This window comes from Oxyura jamaicensis, chromosome 1 (genome assembly GCF_011077185.1).
Source record: "Oxyura jamaicensis isolate SHBP4307 breed ruddy duck chromosome 1, BPBGC_Ojam_1.0, whole genome shotgun sequence".
Classification (NCBI taxonomy): Eukaryota; Metazoa; Chordata; class Aves; order Anseriformes; family Anatidae; genus Oxyura; species Oxyura jamaicensis.
The window spans coordinates 127,840,311-127,853,457 of NC_048893.1; the positions used below are offsets into that span (position 1 = coordinate 127,840,311).

The 13,147-nt window shown below is 40.1% G+C and overlaps 1 protein-coding gene across 8 annotated transcripts in view; it reads left to right on the plus strand.

The window, feature by feature from the left end:
* ARHGAP6 (Rho GTPase activating protein 6) overlaps window positions 1-13,147 on the plus strand; it is a 317,893-nt gene that overhangs the window by 241,769 nt on the left and 62,977 nt on the right. For 7 of the 8 annotated variants that reach the window (XM_035340824.1, XM_035340749.1, XM_035340979.1 and 4 more), the window contains one exon: window positions 12,783-12,942. In XM_035340824.1, the coding sequence (XP_035196715.1) occupies window positions 12,783-12,942 (160 nt within the window). Of the gene's footprint in view, window positions 1-1,566; window positions 1,985-12,782; window positions 12,943-13,147 lie in introns of those variants that run through there. The other variant, XM_035341213.1, reaches the window with a different exon arrangement.

The following is a 13,147-nucleotide window of genomic DNA, read 5'->3' on the forward strand; positions in this document are numbered from 1 at the left end:
AAAACCCTGGTTTAAAGCAGAACTCAGCACGTATCGCTGGACTGCTCAGTTTCTGAGAAGGAAACCCTTGCTGTCAACAAGTAGTTCCAATAAATATTATTATTTATTTATTTATTTTTAACCATGGTCAAGGAACTTAGCCTTGTCTGGAGCTCATAAGTACAAAGGGGACAGGCTAAACTGGATTCTTGGCAGCCACTCTATTTTGTCTTCCTGCAGGCCACCAGGAAAGGTTGGGGATTTTGATTGCTTGTTTGTAGAGCCTGGAAATGGCAGTTCATTCTTCACATGGCTTGAGTGAGTGAGTTTCTGAATGAGTATATCCCTGTTTCCGGATACGCAAATAACAGAGTTTTGTTCATTAGAGGAAATTCAAAAAATAATAACACAGGAGTTATGTGGGCTGAAGAAACTTGTTTTTAAAGAAAGATGTCAAGTACCACAAATGTACAGCTGATTAACAAACGTAGATGATTAGCAGGATGCTGATCCTTGGCTACAGCACTTGGAAGAGGAGAGATAAATTTAGCTTCAGCATTCCTCCTGGGTTTATGTTGGGATATAAGCACAGTCAGTGACAGTACTTGGCTGAGAGGGTTATTCACTGGGACAGTTTTTCTTTGGAAATTGCGTTAACTGCCCTGCTCGGTGGTGACACCCTGGCTGTTCTGTCATGGGTAGTGTAAAAAGACTGAAAATGAAGGTGAGGAGCTACGTGGTTTGAGGATGTGATGATGCCTAATATAAGAGACACCGAAAACCCTGTGACCTGTCCATTGACTTCTGTGGCTTTGGGTAGGGCTGATGTCTGATGTCCACATGTGGTAATACCAGGCAGGACTGGTGGCCACCATGTCCAGCCAGAGACCTCCAGCAAGTTCTTTGGACCCCTGGGTTCTGCCTTGGGCAGGTCAGTGGCTGCTCAGCCCACCTAGATGTGGCAATGATCAAAGGATTTGGGTGTATCTGTGGGAAAAAAATTACACAGTCTCCCTTGCTGTCACCATGACTTGTAGCCAGTGGTTTCTCTTCAGTGAGCGGTCTGATGGAGTGCTAAGTGGCATCAGCTGAGAAACACAGTTGTCACTCTGCACGGTTATTTGTTGAAATGCCACGCAGTGCAGAGCTGCAGTCGAAGTCATTGGTGATTCAGTGTTTGTTTTTCACAAAGCGCCTACGCTGCCTGCCCACGCACTATAGATGACAGCATTCTATATGGGGACTGTAAACGTGACAGACATTATTTATGAAGCAGTGCCTTTATCAAGTTTTGGTGTTTTCTTTCCTAGCAAATTGTGCAAAATAGCCTCTGCGTTGCTCGCGTTGAAGCCACATTATAAATACAGCTGGTTTGCTTGTTTGAGCAGAAAGTTTTTAAAGGTGTTTAAAAAAGCTGCAAGCTAACTGTGTGAGAAGGTCAGGCAGAGCACACCAAATGCTGCTCGCTGGGCTCCAAGGAACAGCAGCAGATGCTTCCAGCATTCCTGCAGCTCTTCCTAATAGGGAAAGCTTGCGCAGTTACAGCCAGTTTTGAGTTTGCACAGCCATGTGGAAGAGGGATTTTTGAGGGGAGACATGCCCCTTCCTAGCCACTCCTTGTGCTTGCTCCAGACAATTCCTCTGGAACAAGAAGCAGGGAGGTTTCTCGCAGCTTGTCTGCCTGTGTCGCACAGGCACTGTGTGACACGGCTCTCAGCTGTGCTGGACTCCCAGCCTGCTTCCAGCCACAGAAAGGAAAGATCAGATTTTTCCCCCTAAGATTCATGACAGTAGAAGGCTCTGGCAGCCAAAGGTATCCGGGGAGTTGTAGCTGCTCCAGCTGGGCTCTTTCTCAGACACTCAGTACACTTTTTCAGGACAACTGCATTGTTCTTACCTTAATCTTATTTTACAAAAAGTCGTGGTCGGATTCAAACTCATAATTCAGTTCTGGTTTGGTCAAGTGCTGAAGGACACTGAAGACTCAAGAGAACGTAGCTAATGGGTAAGGAAACTGAATAATCTTATACAGGGTGTGGTAGAGGTAAGTGGGATGGAGAGTATGTGCTGAATGTGGTGGTCGTGGTGATTTGTGTTTTAATTTTTTTGTGTGCTTTAACAAGGTTCAAAGGAAACAGAACAGCTTGACTCTGGGGAAAAGACTGGCACTACCTACTGCTTGCCAGGCTCTGGAGATGCAGCAACAAATAGAGGGCCCTCAGATACTGTTTATTTTGAGACTAGTCTCCTTGCATGTTTTCATAGTTAGACTAAGAGGAAAGAAACCATGAAATGAGAAGTGGCATTGCATTTTTAAACCAGACTGTATAATTATGCTGATTTCGATTTGAGTGTCTTCATCAGGTGGTGGCTTGCTTCAAAATCTGTGGTACTGCGTTTGTTTTGTTCTGCATTCTGCATGTGTGAAGACCCTAAACCAGGCAGCCGTGAGCAAAATATCCCGGTCAGAAAGGCTTCCTGAAGGCTGATGGCAAGACAGTTACAGCTGCATGGGTTCAGTCTGGCAAACAAGTTTGTGTAAGTGTCAGGTTTTATGGACCTGGCTGTGGTGTAGCTGGATTTCTAAGTTTTGGTTAGCTGCACAGAACTGAGCGGAGAATAAGAGCTGTTCATCTTCTGGCTCAGCCAGCCCACAAGAAGCTTGTAACTCTAGCAATTGTTTCTGTTTTTCATAACAGTGGGAACTTTATGGGCCATTTTTCCCTCTCTCTGTCCAAAATAAATGTGCAGCTTAAAAACAAAGAAAGAAATCACAGACTCTCTGGCAGGCGCACAGTTTGAACTTGGGGTACGTCAGGCTGGAGGGACAGTTTACAAAATGCACCTTTCTCCTGAGAATTGATGTTGCAGCACAGTGGCTTTATTTACGTGGATCCATTTTACATTTCTGGCTTTGGAATACCACATTTTTAATGAGCCTCCACATTAATAGACAGTGGGGAGAGCAACAACGTGTTCTTTAATGGTCTTTCCAGGTATATAAACCGATCCATCAACCTGACTTATAGCTATATATATTCAGTCAGACCAGTTTGTATAGTTCCAGTTCAGCTGAGGTGGTTTCTTAAAGCATTTAAGACTCTAATTGGCATTGAATTCAATGGCAGATCAGCAGATGCATATATGCAAACATGGTATTTTTTATATATTAAAAAAAATCCTACAACTGTGCTTCTCAACAAGCTGAGGTAGAGAATCTTTGCTGTGCATTGCACAGAGAAATACATAGAAAACAGAAAGTAATTATATTGATTAAAATTAATGAGTGCTAGTGATTGCAGAGCTTCCTCTTTGTACTTGCATCAGTTTGCTAATTATTAGACTTTTTGAATTTTCTGCACCTTCTGAACTTTTCCATGGATAATTATGTTTGCAGGGTCTTTGAGAGAGCAATAAAAACACTAGAACAGCTGTTGATGTGAGTAGGAATTTGATATCCCAGATTATAACAAACAAACAAAAAACCACCTCCTTCCCAAACCACAATCCCAATGGATGGGTGTAGATTGCCAAAGCATTGCAGCTGGCTTACTGGTGGAGACTGGTGCCTGGGTGCCTGACATGTGCATGTAGGACAGACAGTGTTTGCATATGTAAACATAGTGGGAGAGTGGGTGAGATGAAATCAAAGTGAAAGTGTGGAGTGATTATGTAGCAAATGAAGCATAACCTCCTAATCCCTGAAAGCTAATAGCTTACTTTCTACATATTCAAAATACTCTTGTCCTTGCTTCCAAGTGGCTCTGTGCGTGCTCTGTGTCACTAGCACCTGAAACGGTGTTGATACAAACTCATGACTTGAAAACTCCCTTAAATAAGAAAAGGGCTCATACAACACCTTTATTTCAGCACAGGTTAGAAGCTGACACAGTAACTAATTGTAGCACAATAACCTGAATAACAAACCATTTTTGAAGTGGAAGTGGGTAGTTCACTTGGACCTGGAGACAAACTTCAGTGAAATAGTATCCTCTCTGTGAGCAGCAGTATGGGTGAGAGAGGGTGGTGATCATCAGACATGCCCACATTAGCTCTGAGAGTGGCCATTTGTTCTCCTGAAGAGCTTTGCAAGTCATTCTGGGGGGACCCAGCAGCCTCTGCCAGGGGTATGTATGGTAGTGGGAGCAAATGCTGGAGCACTCCATAGCCTCCTGATGAGGACACGAGCCAGGGATGGGGTGAAGCCTTGGTCCAGCTCCTGCACCAGCTGGATTAGAGCATGCTTGGTCCTGAGCTCTCTGTTGTACCTCAATAACCAAGAGCTCTTGCTCCCATGCTTCAAAATATAAATATTTGGAGATATGTTGTATTTTGTTCCCATCGACTAAATCAACCTCCCCAGGCAAATAGCATGACTTTCCAACTAGACCTGGTACATTGTTAACCTGAGTGTCCGTTTTCCATGTGTTCAACAAATCTCATTTTCCCTAGACGAAAAAATCCTTTCTTTAAGTAATGTCAGAGTTTATAGGAAAAAAAACAAAACAAAACAACAAAAAAAAACTGTTTTGGACCACTTGAAACAATACAAATAGGGTTTTGTATTGAATTAAAGGCTTTACTACTGTTAGTCAAATCCCAGACCTTGGATTCCTGAAATTAATTATTTCATTTTACTTCATAATGAGATTCGAGCTGTACACTCAAGTCAGATAATGCAATTTCTCTGTATCTTGAAAGCTCAAAATCCAGAAGGTAAACTGAAATACTAACATTTTTAAATCTTGTATACAATACTCAGGTTGATATGATTTTTGAATGTTTGAAAATGACTGTGCGTGCTCTCTCGTGCGCATTCTTTCTTTAAAATAGTAGGTTATTTACTTCTCTCTAAGTTTTTAGGATTTTTTTTTATACCAAATATAATAGAAATAGATACCATTCCTAGTCTGTTCAAAGCATTCGCTGCAGTCAGATTAATACTTATTACTGGATGCAGGATTTGTTAACTTCTGTGCTGTGCTAGTAGAGATCCCATCAATTTTCCTTTATCCCTGTTTAAAACAAGCTAGAAAGAAGAAGGTGCTTTGTTCCTTGTTGTTTCACAGGGCCATTATCATACTGCTCCAGGATGAAAAAGCTACAAATAGGATGTATGCTTATATTTGTTTAATCTAACTTGTTTAAATGCATTTCTCATTTAGTTTAGGCCTTACATTTTCATATGCTTAATGTCAGCCTTGTTAGGATGAGAAGAAAGAGCAGTATTTCATATTCAAAATCTAATTTGAGGTCTTCACATTTAATAAGAGCTTAACAGAGCATTGGTCAAGCATTTTAACAGGCTGCAAGGGAAGTGGTGGAGTCCCAATCTCTGGAGGTATGTAACAGACATGTGGATGTGGCACCAAGAGACATGGTGTAGTGGTGGGACTAGCAAGGTCAGTTTGATGGTTGGATTTGATGATCTTGAAGAATTTTTTTCCAACCTGAGTGATTTTATGTGTGCTTCTATGAGAATGGTATGAACGGAAGTTGTGTACTGCATCGATGTCTGCAGCATATCCTATGGCTGTGTGGTCTGCAGCATCGAGCAAAGAATGCCATCAAGACTGAGCCCACCTACTTGGGGATTTGGAACAGCAGAAAACATGGACAGAGCCTAGGGCTTGATGCTGAGCTTCCCAAGCAGGGGAACACTGAGCAGGAACATGTTTATGTTGGTAGCAGAAGCTGGAGCAGGGTCTATTTATGGCAACTTTGCCACTAAAAATAATAACCATGGAGCTATCGTATCTGTTTTTGGGTCAGCTGCCATTAGCTTACGGAGTTCACATTATTCCTGGTCAAGCAGGAAACTTTTTCTTACACTGGAAAAAAAAAAAACATCACACCAATCTCTCAAAATATAATATATGAACTGATGAAAGGAATAAGTTTTATTCTCTTAATCAACCAAGGCTATCCCAGATCTCTTGTGCTGAGTTTGCTGAAAAGTTGTCTTTTTTTTTGTAGCATTGACCATTACTTTGGTCTCAGGCGGTATAATTACTTCAATATAGCTTGTTCATGCACGTGACAGCTGTGCATGTACTCTCAACCAGCAGCAAAATTCAGACTACTGCAATATGGCTTAATTCCTTTTTACTGATAAATGTGCACAGAAATCTTTTAATGTGAAGTCCAGAAAAACTTCAGCTACAATTGGATCTAGTTTTTTTTAAGGTGTTCTTTCTCCATTTTGGCACCTCCACAAAAGTATTCAGCCCCTTTTGGCTTTAATTGTGATTCTTCTTGATCAGTTCCTCCAAAAATATTGATATCCATTGAAGTAAGGCATTCTGAAAATTTGATCATGTTTTTTTTTTTTTTTTTTGATGCATGTTAAAATAGGTTAGTGTTCTGGACATGTAAAAGGTTCAGTACAGAGTTGACATGTTAGGGATGAATGTTCTGCTAGGCAATACCTTTTTTACATCAGCAATACTTGTTAATGTCAGAAAAGGAATGAAATACATCTCCATTGTATGCAGTTTTTTTTTTTTTTTTTTTTTTAAGGGAATGCTTTTAACTATTCAAAACATGAAATAGTATCCTGAGGCATTTGGAAAACTTGGAGAGGTTGATCACAGAAGAACAGGAAATATTTTTCCCTTTATTTTAACAATTTTAATACTGCTGTGAAAACACGCTCATTCTTCCGCTCCCTGTTTATCCTTAGACTAAAGTTAGAAGGGCTTTTTTTCCTTCCCCGATAAATGGAAATTGCCATTGTAGTATTCTGAAATGTGTTTCCTTACCTGGCCACAGGCTAATGCTGTCTTGCTAGATGAAGTATTTCTGCTGGGGGTGTGCACAGGGTCTGCCCTGTGGGGAACACCAGCCTGCCCGCACCCAAGGGGCTGGCTTGCTGTGCAGACCACAGATCCTGAGTACCCAGATTTCCAGCTGACAATCTGCAGCCTTGGGAACAAGACAGGATGCAGCTAGGAGTGAGGAAGTGTTTGTCCATAGCAATGCTATGATTATATTAACTGCCATTAAATAGCTTTGATACCTAAAGCGTTGCTTTGTGAGGTGTGATGCTTTGCCAAAACTAACAGCTGTACATACATTAGCATGCATAAGTACAATAGAGATTAAGTTAAGCCAACTTTGATGCAAGACTCCAAATATCTACACAAGATCATCAGACTGTACTTATTCTTTTTCTAGTGGAGGCATTGTATTAATAATTTTTCCACTGATGTCAAAGGGAACAGGATGTCACCCTAGATAAAGATGCTAATGAAGTCAGACTTTCTTAATGAAGATTAATTGTTGGGGCCCCATGCTTTGTGCATCCGTGTTCAGATGCTTCTCCTGAATGCTTCAGCGTCATGCAATAAGTCTTGTGCTGCTTCGTATTTAGTTACGGAGATGCCGTTTTGGCAGTCTGAAAGGCTTGTCTCCTTCTGTCATACCGGCAGTCCCTTGGAAGTAGCTGTTTTGACGCCCAATGCGTTTGGAGAAGCCAGACTAATCTAGGTTGCATTAGTTTGTAACGGGATCTGGAAACCAAATACCCTGCCTGCTGCTCCAGCTGTGCCGGCTTAGAAACAGCATCTGGAGATAGGGGAGCAGAAAGAGTCAGGCCGAAGCACGCACACACCATCCAGTTGTTTCCTAACTCTTGGTTAATCTGAGGTAATTATTGAGGATGGCTTTAGCAAAGGACTAGACATTTGGTCCTTAATTGCGTGTAATGATGGATATTTACTGGAGTTTACTCCCTGTTCTCGTTACGTCTTGTCCTGCCGGGAGCACTGCTCAGTGCCCTGGCTTCAGATGAAGGTGAACAGCCATGCAGCAATGAAAGGCCGTCGTGTCCGAGCGGTGCTTGCTTTGCACCAACAGCAACCATGGGGAGGTGAGGAAACCAGGGATTATGTGCACACACATCCAGGTTGTGCTGCGGGAATATGAACCGTCAAAATCTGAGGGGTTATGGCTGAGGAGGAGTCTGGAAATAGCTTTAGAGAGAGTTGATATAAATTACCAGTGTAAGTGAAAGCTTTATTAAGTCGTAATTACATGCATTTTCACGAAGCTTAAAGAAGTAATTAAGCAAACAGAATTAAGACATTATAATGCTATATTTGCTGTGCTATTTGCAATATAATCTTTTTGTGTGGAAAAATGCTGAACTCTTTTATGCTGGAGCCATTTCTGGCTACAAGCATATGGCTAAGTGTTGCTAGGGCAGGAGAAAAACAAGTAGGTATAATTGGTTTTGATCTTAGTGGTTTCAAATGGATTTCAGAAAAAGACTAATGAAAAGTAGACGACTAATCTGATAATGGCATTTACCTAAATGAGTACAGACTAAAGTCATTAACATTGACAATAATGCAGCAAGATAAAAATTGCTTTCTGCATCTTACGTTAAAATACTGTATTATTGAAAACTGCCACGTGTGTGGGGTTCTTATTTCCCACGATTCACATGGCTCATGAAGGCTTAAAGCTCTACGGTGAGCAACAGAGGTAGTGGCCAGTGGATTTGTATCCACATTCTGGATTCCTTGCAGTATTTGTCAACCAGTGTTTGTACTGTACGAAGGATAGAAGAGCGGGACTTTGCTAGCAGACAACTGAAAGACTGTATTGGAGGCTCAGGGAAAAGAGGTCAAGTACACAAGAATAGCCTACACATGCTTAAGAGTAATTTAAGTGCATAGTGTTACTTAAGTCAGGATGTACCACTTGGGGTTTTTTTCAGAGCCCACTGGACACCCAACCCCTAAAGAAAACATTTGTTTGAAAGAATATCAGTAAAGCTGCAGTCTGCATCTTGTTAAAATGTGCTTATGACGGTGGACAAGAAATATGGGAAAAGTGGACACATTTTTCAAAGCACAAGATGCAGTTAATCATTCATCTCCTCTGCTGAATCATTTGCTCTGGTATTTTAGTTACTTACCCGATAAGTGAACTCCTCGGTTCAGTGGAGGAAAGATGCTGGATGTTAGTGGGAGGGCCAGAGAGAAGAATGCAATTGAAGCTGCAGACTTGTGAGGGAAAAGAAATGACTGGTTGGCAGAAGAAATTGGAGAAGGCTTTTAGTCTGGTCAAGGTTTCGTAAAAGTCAATTATGAAAGCACCCTTTCAATTAGCAGTTTGTGTCCTATCAGGCTGATCGCTTTATCCCAGAGCAATATTTCTGTTTATATTCTTCTCTGTTGTTTATTTTTCTTCTTGGTGATGAAAGGACCATTCACAGATCATGCTTTAACTAGCCCTACAGTCTAAATAGTAGAGAAAAATACTGTAGCTGTGTATGTATGTTTGAACACATATGCAGGGCATGGACTTCAAAAACAAGTCACCCTGACTTGATGTTTTAAAATCTTCTCTTAAGCTTCTGCAAGGAGCTACGTCAAGTTATTAGTTGAAGGAGGCTAATGAAACATGTCTCCTCATATGAAGAGAGAAATGGAAAATGTTCTCTGTCTTTGTCCTACCCTGTTCCTCCCATACAGCGGAGAAAAGTTTTAGGCAGATGGGATTCATGTAAATGCACTAGTTTCCCTTCTCAAAGGTATCTTGACTTTTCTGGACCTCTCCCAAGCCTGGTTGATTTTGCAGTAATTTACAGGCTGCATGTAAAAGTTCCATAGTGCATTAGAAGGAAGAGGACGCTTTCAAGTTACCTTGTGTCCCACAAAGCCTAGGAATCTATGAATAGATTAAAACATAAAATAATTGTGTTTTGGCTCATAGAAGACTGATATCTATTTGCCAAATAAAACAGAGTTTTTCAAGGAAACATTTCTTGAGTGTCTTCTTTAGCAGATTAGGAGATTCTACTGGCCCTAACACGAGATCTTCCAAAAATATTTCAGTTAATTACTTGTGTTCCATTAGCATAGTAAAAACCTATGTTAATGTGACCTAGCAGAGATTTTATCAAACACATCAAGTGTAAAAGAAGAATGCCTTCTGAAATGCACAGAAACTGGGCAGAGTGATTCCAAACAGCAATAAAGCTGTTTAACGATCTGTCGTGGCGTTTGAGGATGCAGAGTTTGCATCCGACCATTTTTAGCCAACGAGAGACGAGCTGGTGAGTGCCAGGGGATGTTCTGGGAACTTGAAGACTGCCAGAATAAAAATTGTGGTTGACCTCATAACCTTGTTCTTCTTTTGCTTGGTTGTAAACACTTGACCTGTTTTAAAATACATACATATATATATATATATATATATATTAATTGCACCCATTTTAAGGCAAAATTAGCCTGGGTAAGTTTCCTGAGAAGTGCTAAGCCGGCTGATTTGCTCGAATAAAGCAGCACAGCTCTGCAAAGTGGCTTATGGGGGTCCAAAACACAGAGTCTTGATTCTGTGCTGTCCTGGAGCTAGCAACCATTGTCGTTCAGGGTTAAAGTCCTGTGGCTGGGTCTAACAACTGAGCTGTGGCATTGCAGTGCTGCAGCTTTCTGCTTACTGTTACAAAGCTAACTCTGAAATGAGGCAGAGAATGCAGTTACTTCCAGTTAGATTTGCCCATGGTAATTTTTACTTGAAAAAGAGCATTAATTTGGGTGTCCATGCAAAATCTCATTTAAAGAATCTTTACGTAACTTGTGGTAATTCCTAAAAGCCACATCTACCCCCTTGATTTTTGTGCTGTACAGGAAATAGGACATGCCCTAAATCATCTGCAGTCTTCATAAGCTGTTACCTCATCATTTTCTAACGGGTATCATTCATACCTCCAATTCCTGTTTCAAAATTAAAATATCCCAATTATGTCTACCATAAAAATGTCTATCAGTGATATTTTTGTTTATGAAGATGCTCATCTCAGATAAATAGAGAAGATAAAAATCTTGCAAGTCCTACGCTAAAATCCTGTATTTGTACCGGCTTGACTGTAGAACATTCTGTACACAATATGTTCGTGAGGATTGAATTGCATACTTTTGTAGTTGTAAAGTTTTCTTTCTTCTGCAGTATTAGGATTGGAAAGGAATTAGTTTCTTAGTATACATTGTCTGGTGGTGGATTCTGTTCTTGATCACTTTTAACTATAAATGACAACAGCTTTTTTAAAAATGTAAACATTTACTTGCAGTTTTGCAAATTAGGTTTACATGAATCTTGCTGCTTTGGTTTCACGTGAGTTAAGCTAGTCAGCTTGGTTTGTGTCATCTTGTAAACTTTTAGTTTGAGACTATGAAATCTAGCTTGTGAGGCCATAGAAAAAGAAGTGAAAATGCAGAAAATAAAGGACAAAATCAAAGTAGTCAATTCTGTGCTAGTGCAAAAGTTTGCATATGTGGTCCATATAAATATTGATATCATTCATTGAGTGTACAGATACACAGTTGTTCAGATCAAAGAAACAGCTTCATTTATCACAGTTACCAAGTGAATTGCAAAAAGTATTATGAAATACAGCTCCTTGATGAACTCAAATATATTTCACACATTATAAGAAAATGTTTCCAATGTGTCATTCCTTTGATCTGTATTGCTAGATGATGCTACATATTTGTGAATGATCTTGTCTCTTGTATGTCAATACACACACATACGTCATAGGTACATACATGTTCACAATATCATATGGAAAGGCTTGCACAAAGGTATTTCCATACATTAGGATGCATAGCTGCTGAATACACTGAAATGTTACTAATCCTTCAGCCAGTGTCTTTAAAAGTCAGGGGGCATCCTTTGACTCTAGACACGTGTGTAGAATAGATGAATTATAAGTGATGGTGAAAAATAAGCGTGCCATGAAGGTACAGATGTTGAAGTTTAAACTAAAAATAGGCATTTACAATGAAAGTGAAGTTTGTTAATTGTGAACCCAGCAAGCTGTGATGAAGAGCAGGCTGGTCGATTTGTCTTTACACCTCAGCTGATGTAAATCAGAGTTCTTTCATTATCTACACCTACATCAAATTATACCTACTGACAGGTTTGATGTTTATTTTTTAGTACAGTTAGAATGAAAAACAAATTCTTTCTCTCCTTGCAAAAATGTGCTGTTTGATGATGCTTTTATGAATACTGAAATTCTTGCTTGAAGTTAATTGTCAGTCTTAAAGCTTCCCTATGTGCTTGCACTTATGTTTGAATGATGATTACTTCTCTCACCTGAGCTAAATACTAGCTAAGAGAATAGTTTTTTGTATATGTCATCACAGGTGGGAGATAAAACATGTAAAGCTTTTGATTTGATTTCCAAACATAATTGGTACCTTACTGAGATGTAGCATATCTCATGTTGTTTTATTGTATAAATTGTAACACATACATTATAATGGCTTTTCAAAAATGTGAAAAAGCTTATCCTTTAGTCAGTCTTGATCTGAACACAGTCACGTCATAAGGAGGGGAGTGGGATTAGCAGATCGGGAGAGATAAGATGTTTGTTGTCTGTGGACCTGTAAAGGTCTACATGCCTGCATGCTCAGGGAAGAGAATGAAGTGACAACCAAGTACCCACACAGCAAAACCAAGCTGGGAAAAGCAGACAAGTTTTTTGTTTTGTTTTGTGTTCTCCTACTTTGTGCTTTTGGTTACTGGAATCCTAGTGTTTTTGCAACAATGCTTGCTTAAATGTTTTCAGGCAGAATTGACTTTTTGTTTTGCATGTCTGTACTCCTTTTAAGGAATGCTGGTCTTAGGAAAACAATGATATTTGAAAGGTTAGAGATGTCCAAGAAAATGGCCTTTTAGAAAAAGAGGACCTGTGTTGTTTTTCCTCGCAGTAGAAGAGATGGTTGTGTTTATTAAACTGTGCATACCATATGATGCTTCATATTTTTCCATTTGATTTCCTGTAGGGTGATTTCACTTGGAACAGCATGTCAGGGCGCAGTGTTCGGCTGAAGTCAGTTCCCGTTCAAAGCCTCTCTGAGCTGGAGCGTGCTCGGCTGCAGGAAGTGGCTTTTTATCAGCTGCAACAGGACTATGACCTGGGCTGTCAGATTGCTATCCCCAAAGGTAAGGGCTCAATAAACCATTTCTATTTAGTTTGCTAAGCCTCCTCTTCGAAAGCCATTGACTTCATATCACAGTAATAAATGGGAGAAAACACTACATTGTTTATTCCACAGACATTGCCTTCTGTTTCATTTTTGTTTAAACGCTGTAAGTGTGCAAAAATGACTGGTAACGTTGTTTGTCTGTTATGTCCAGCTCAGGCCAC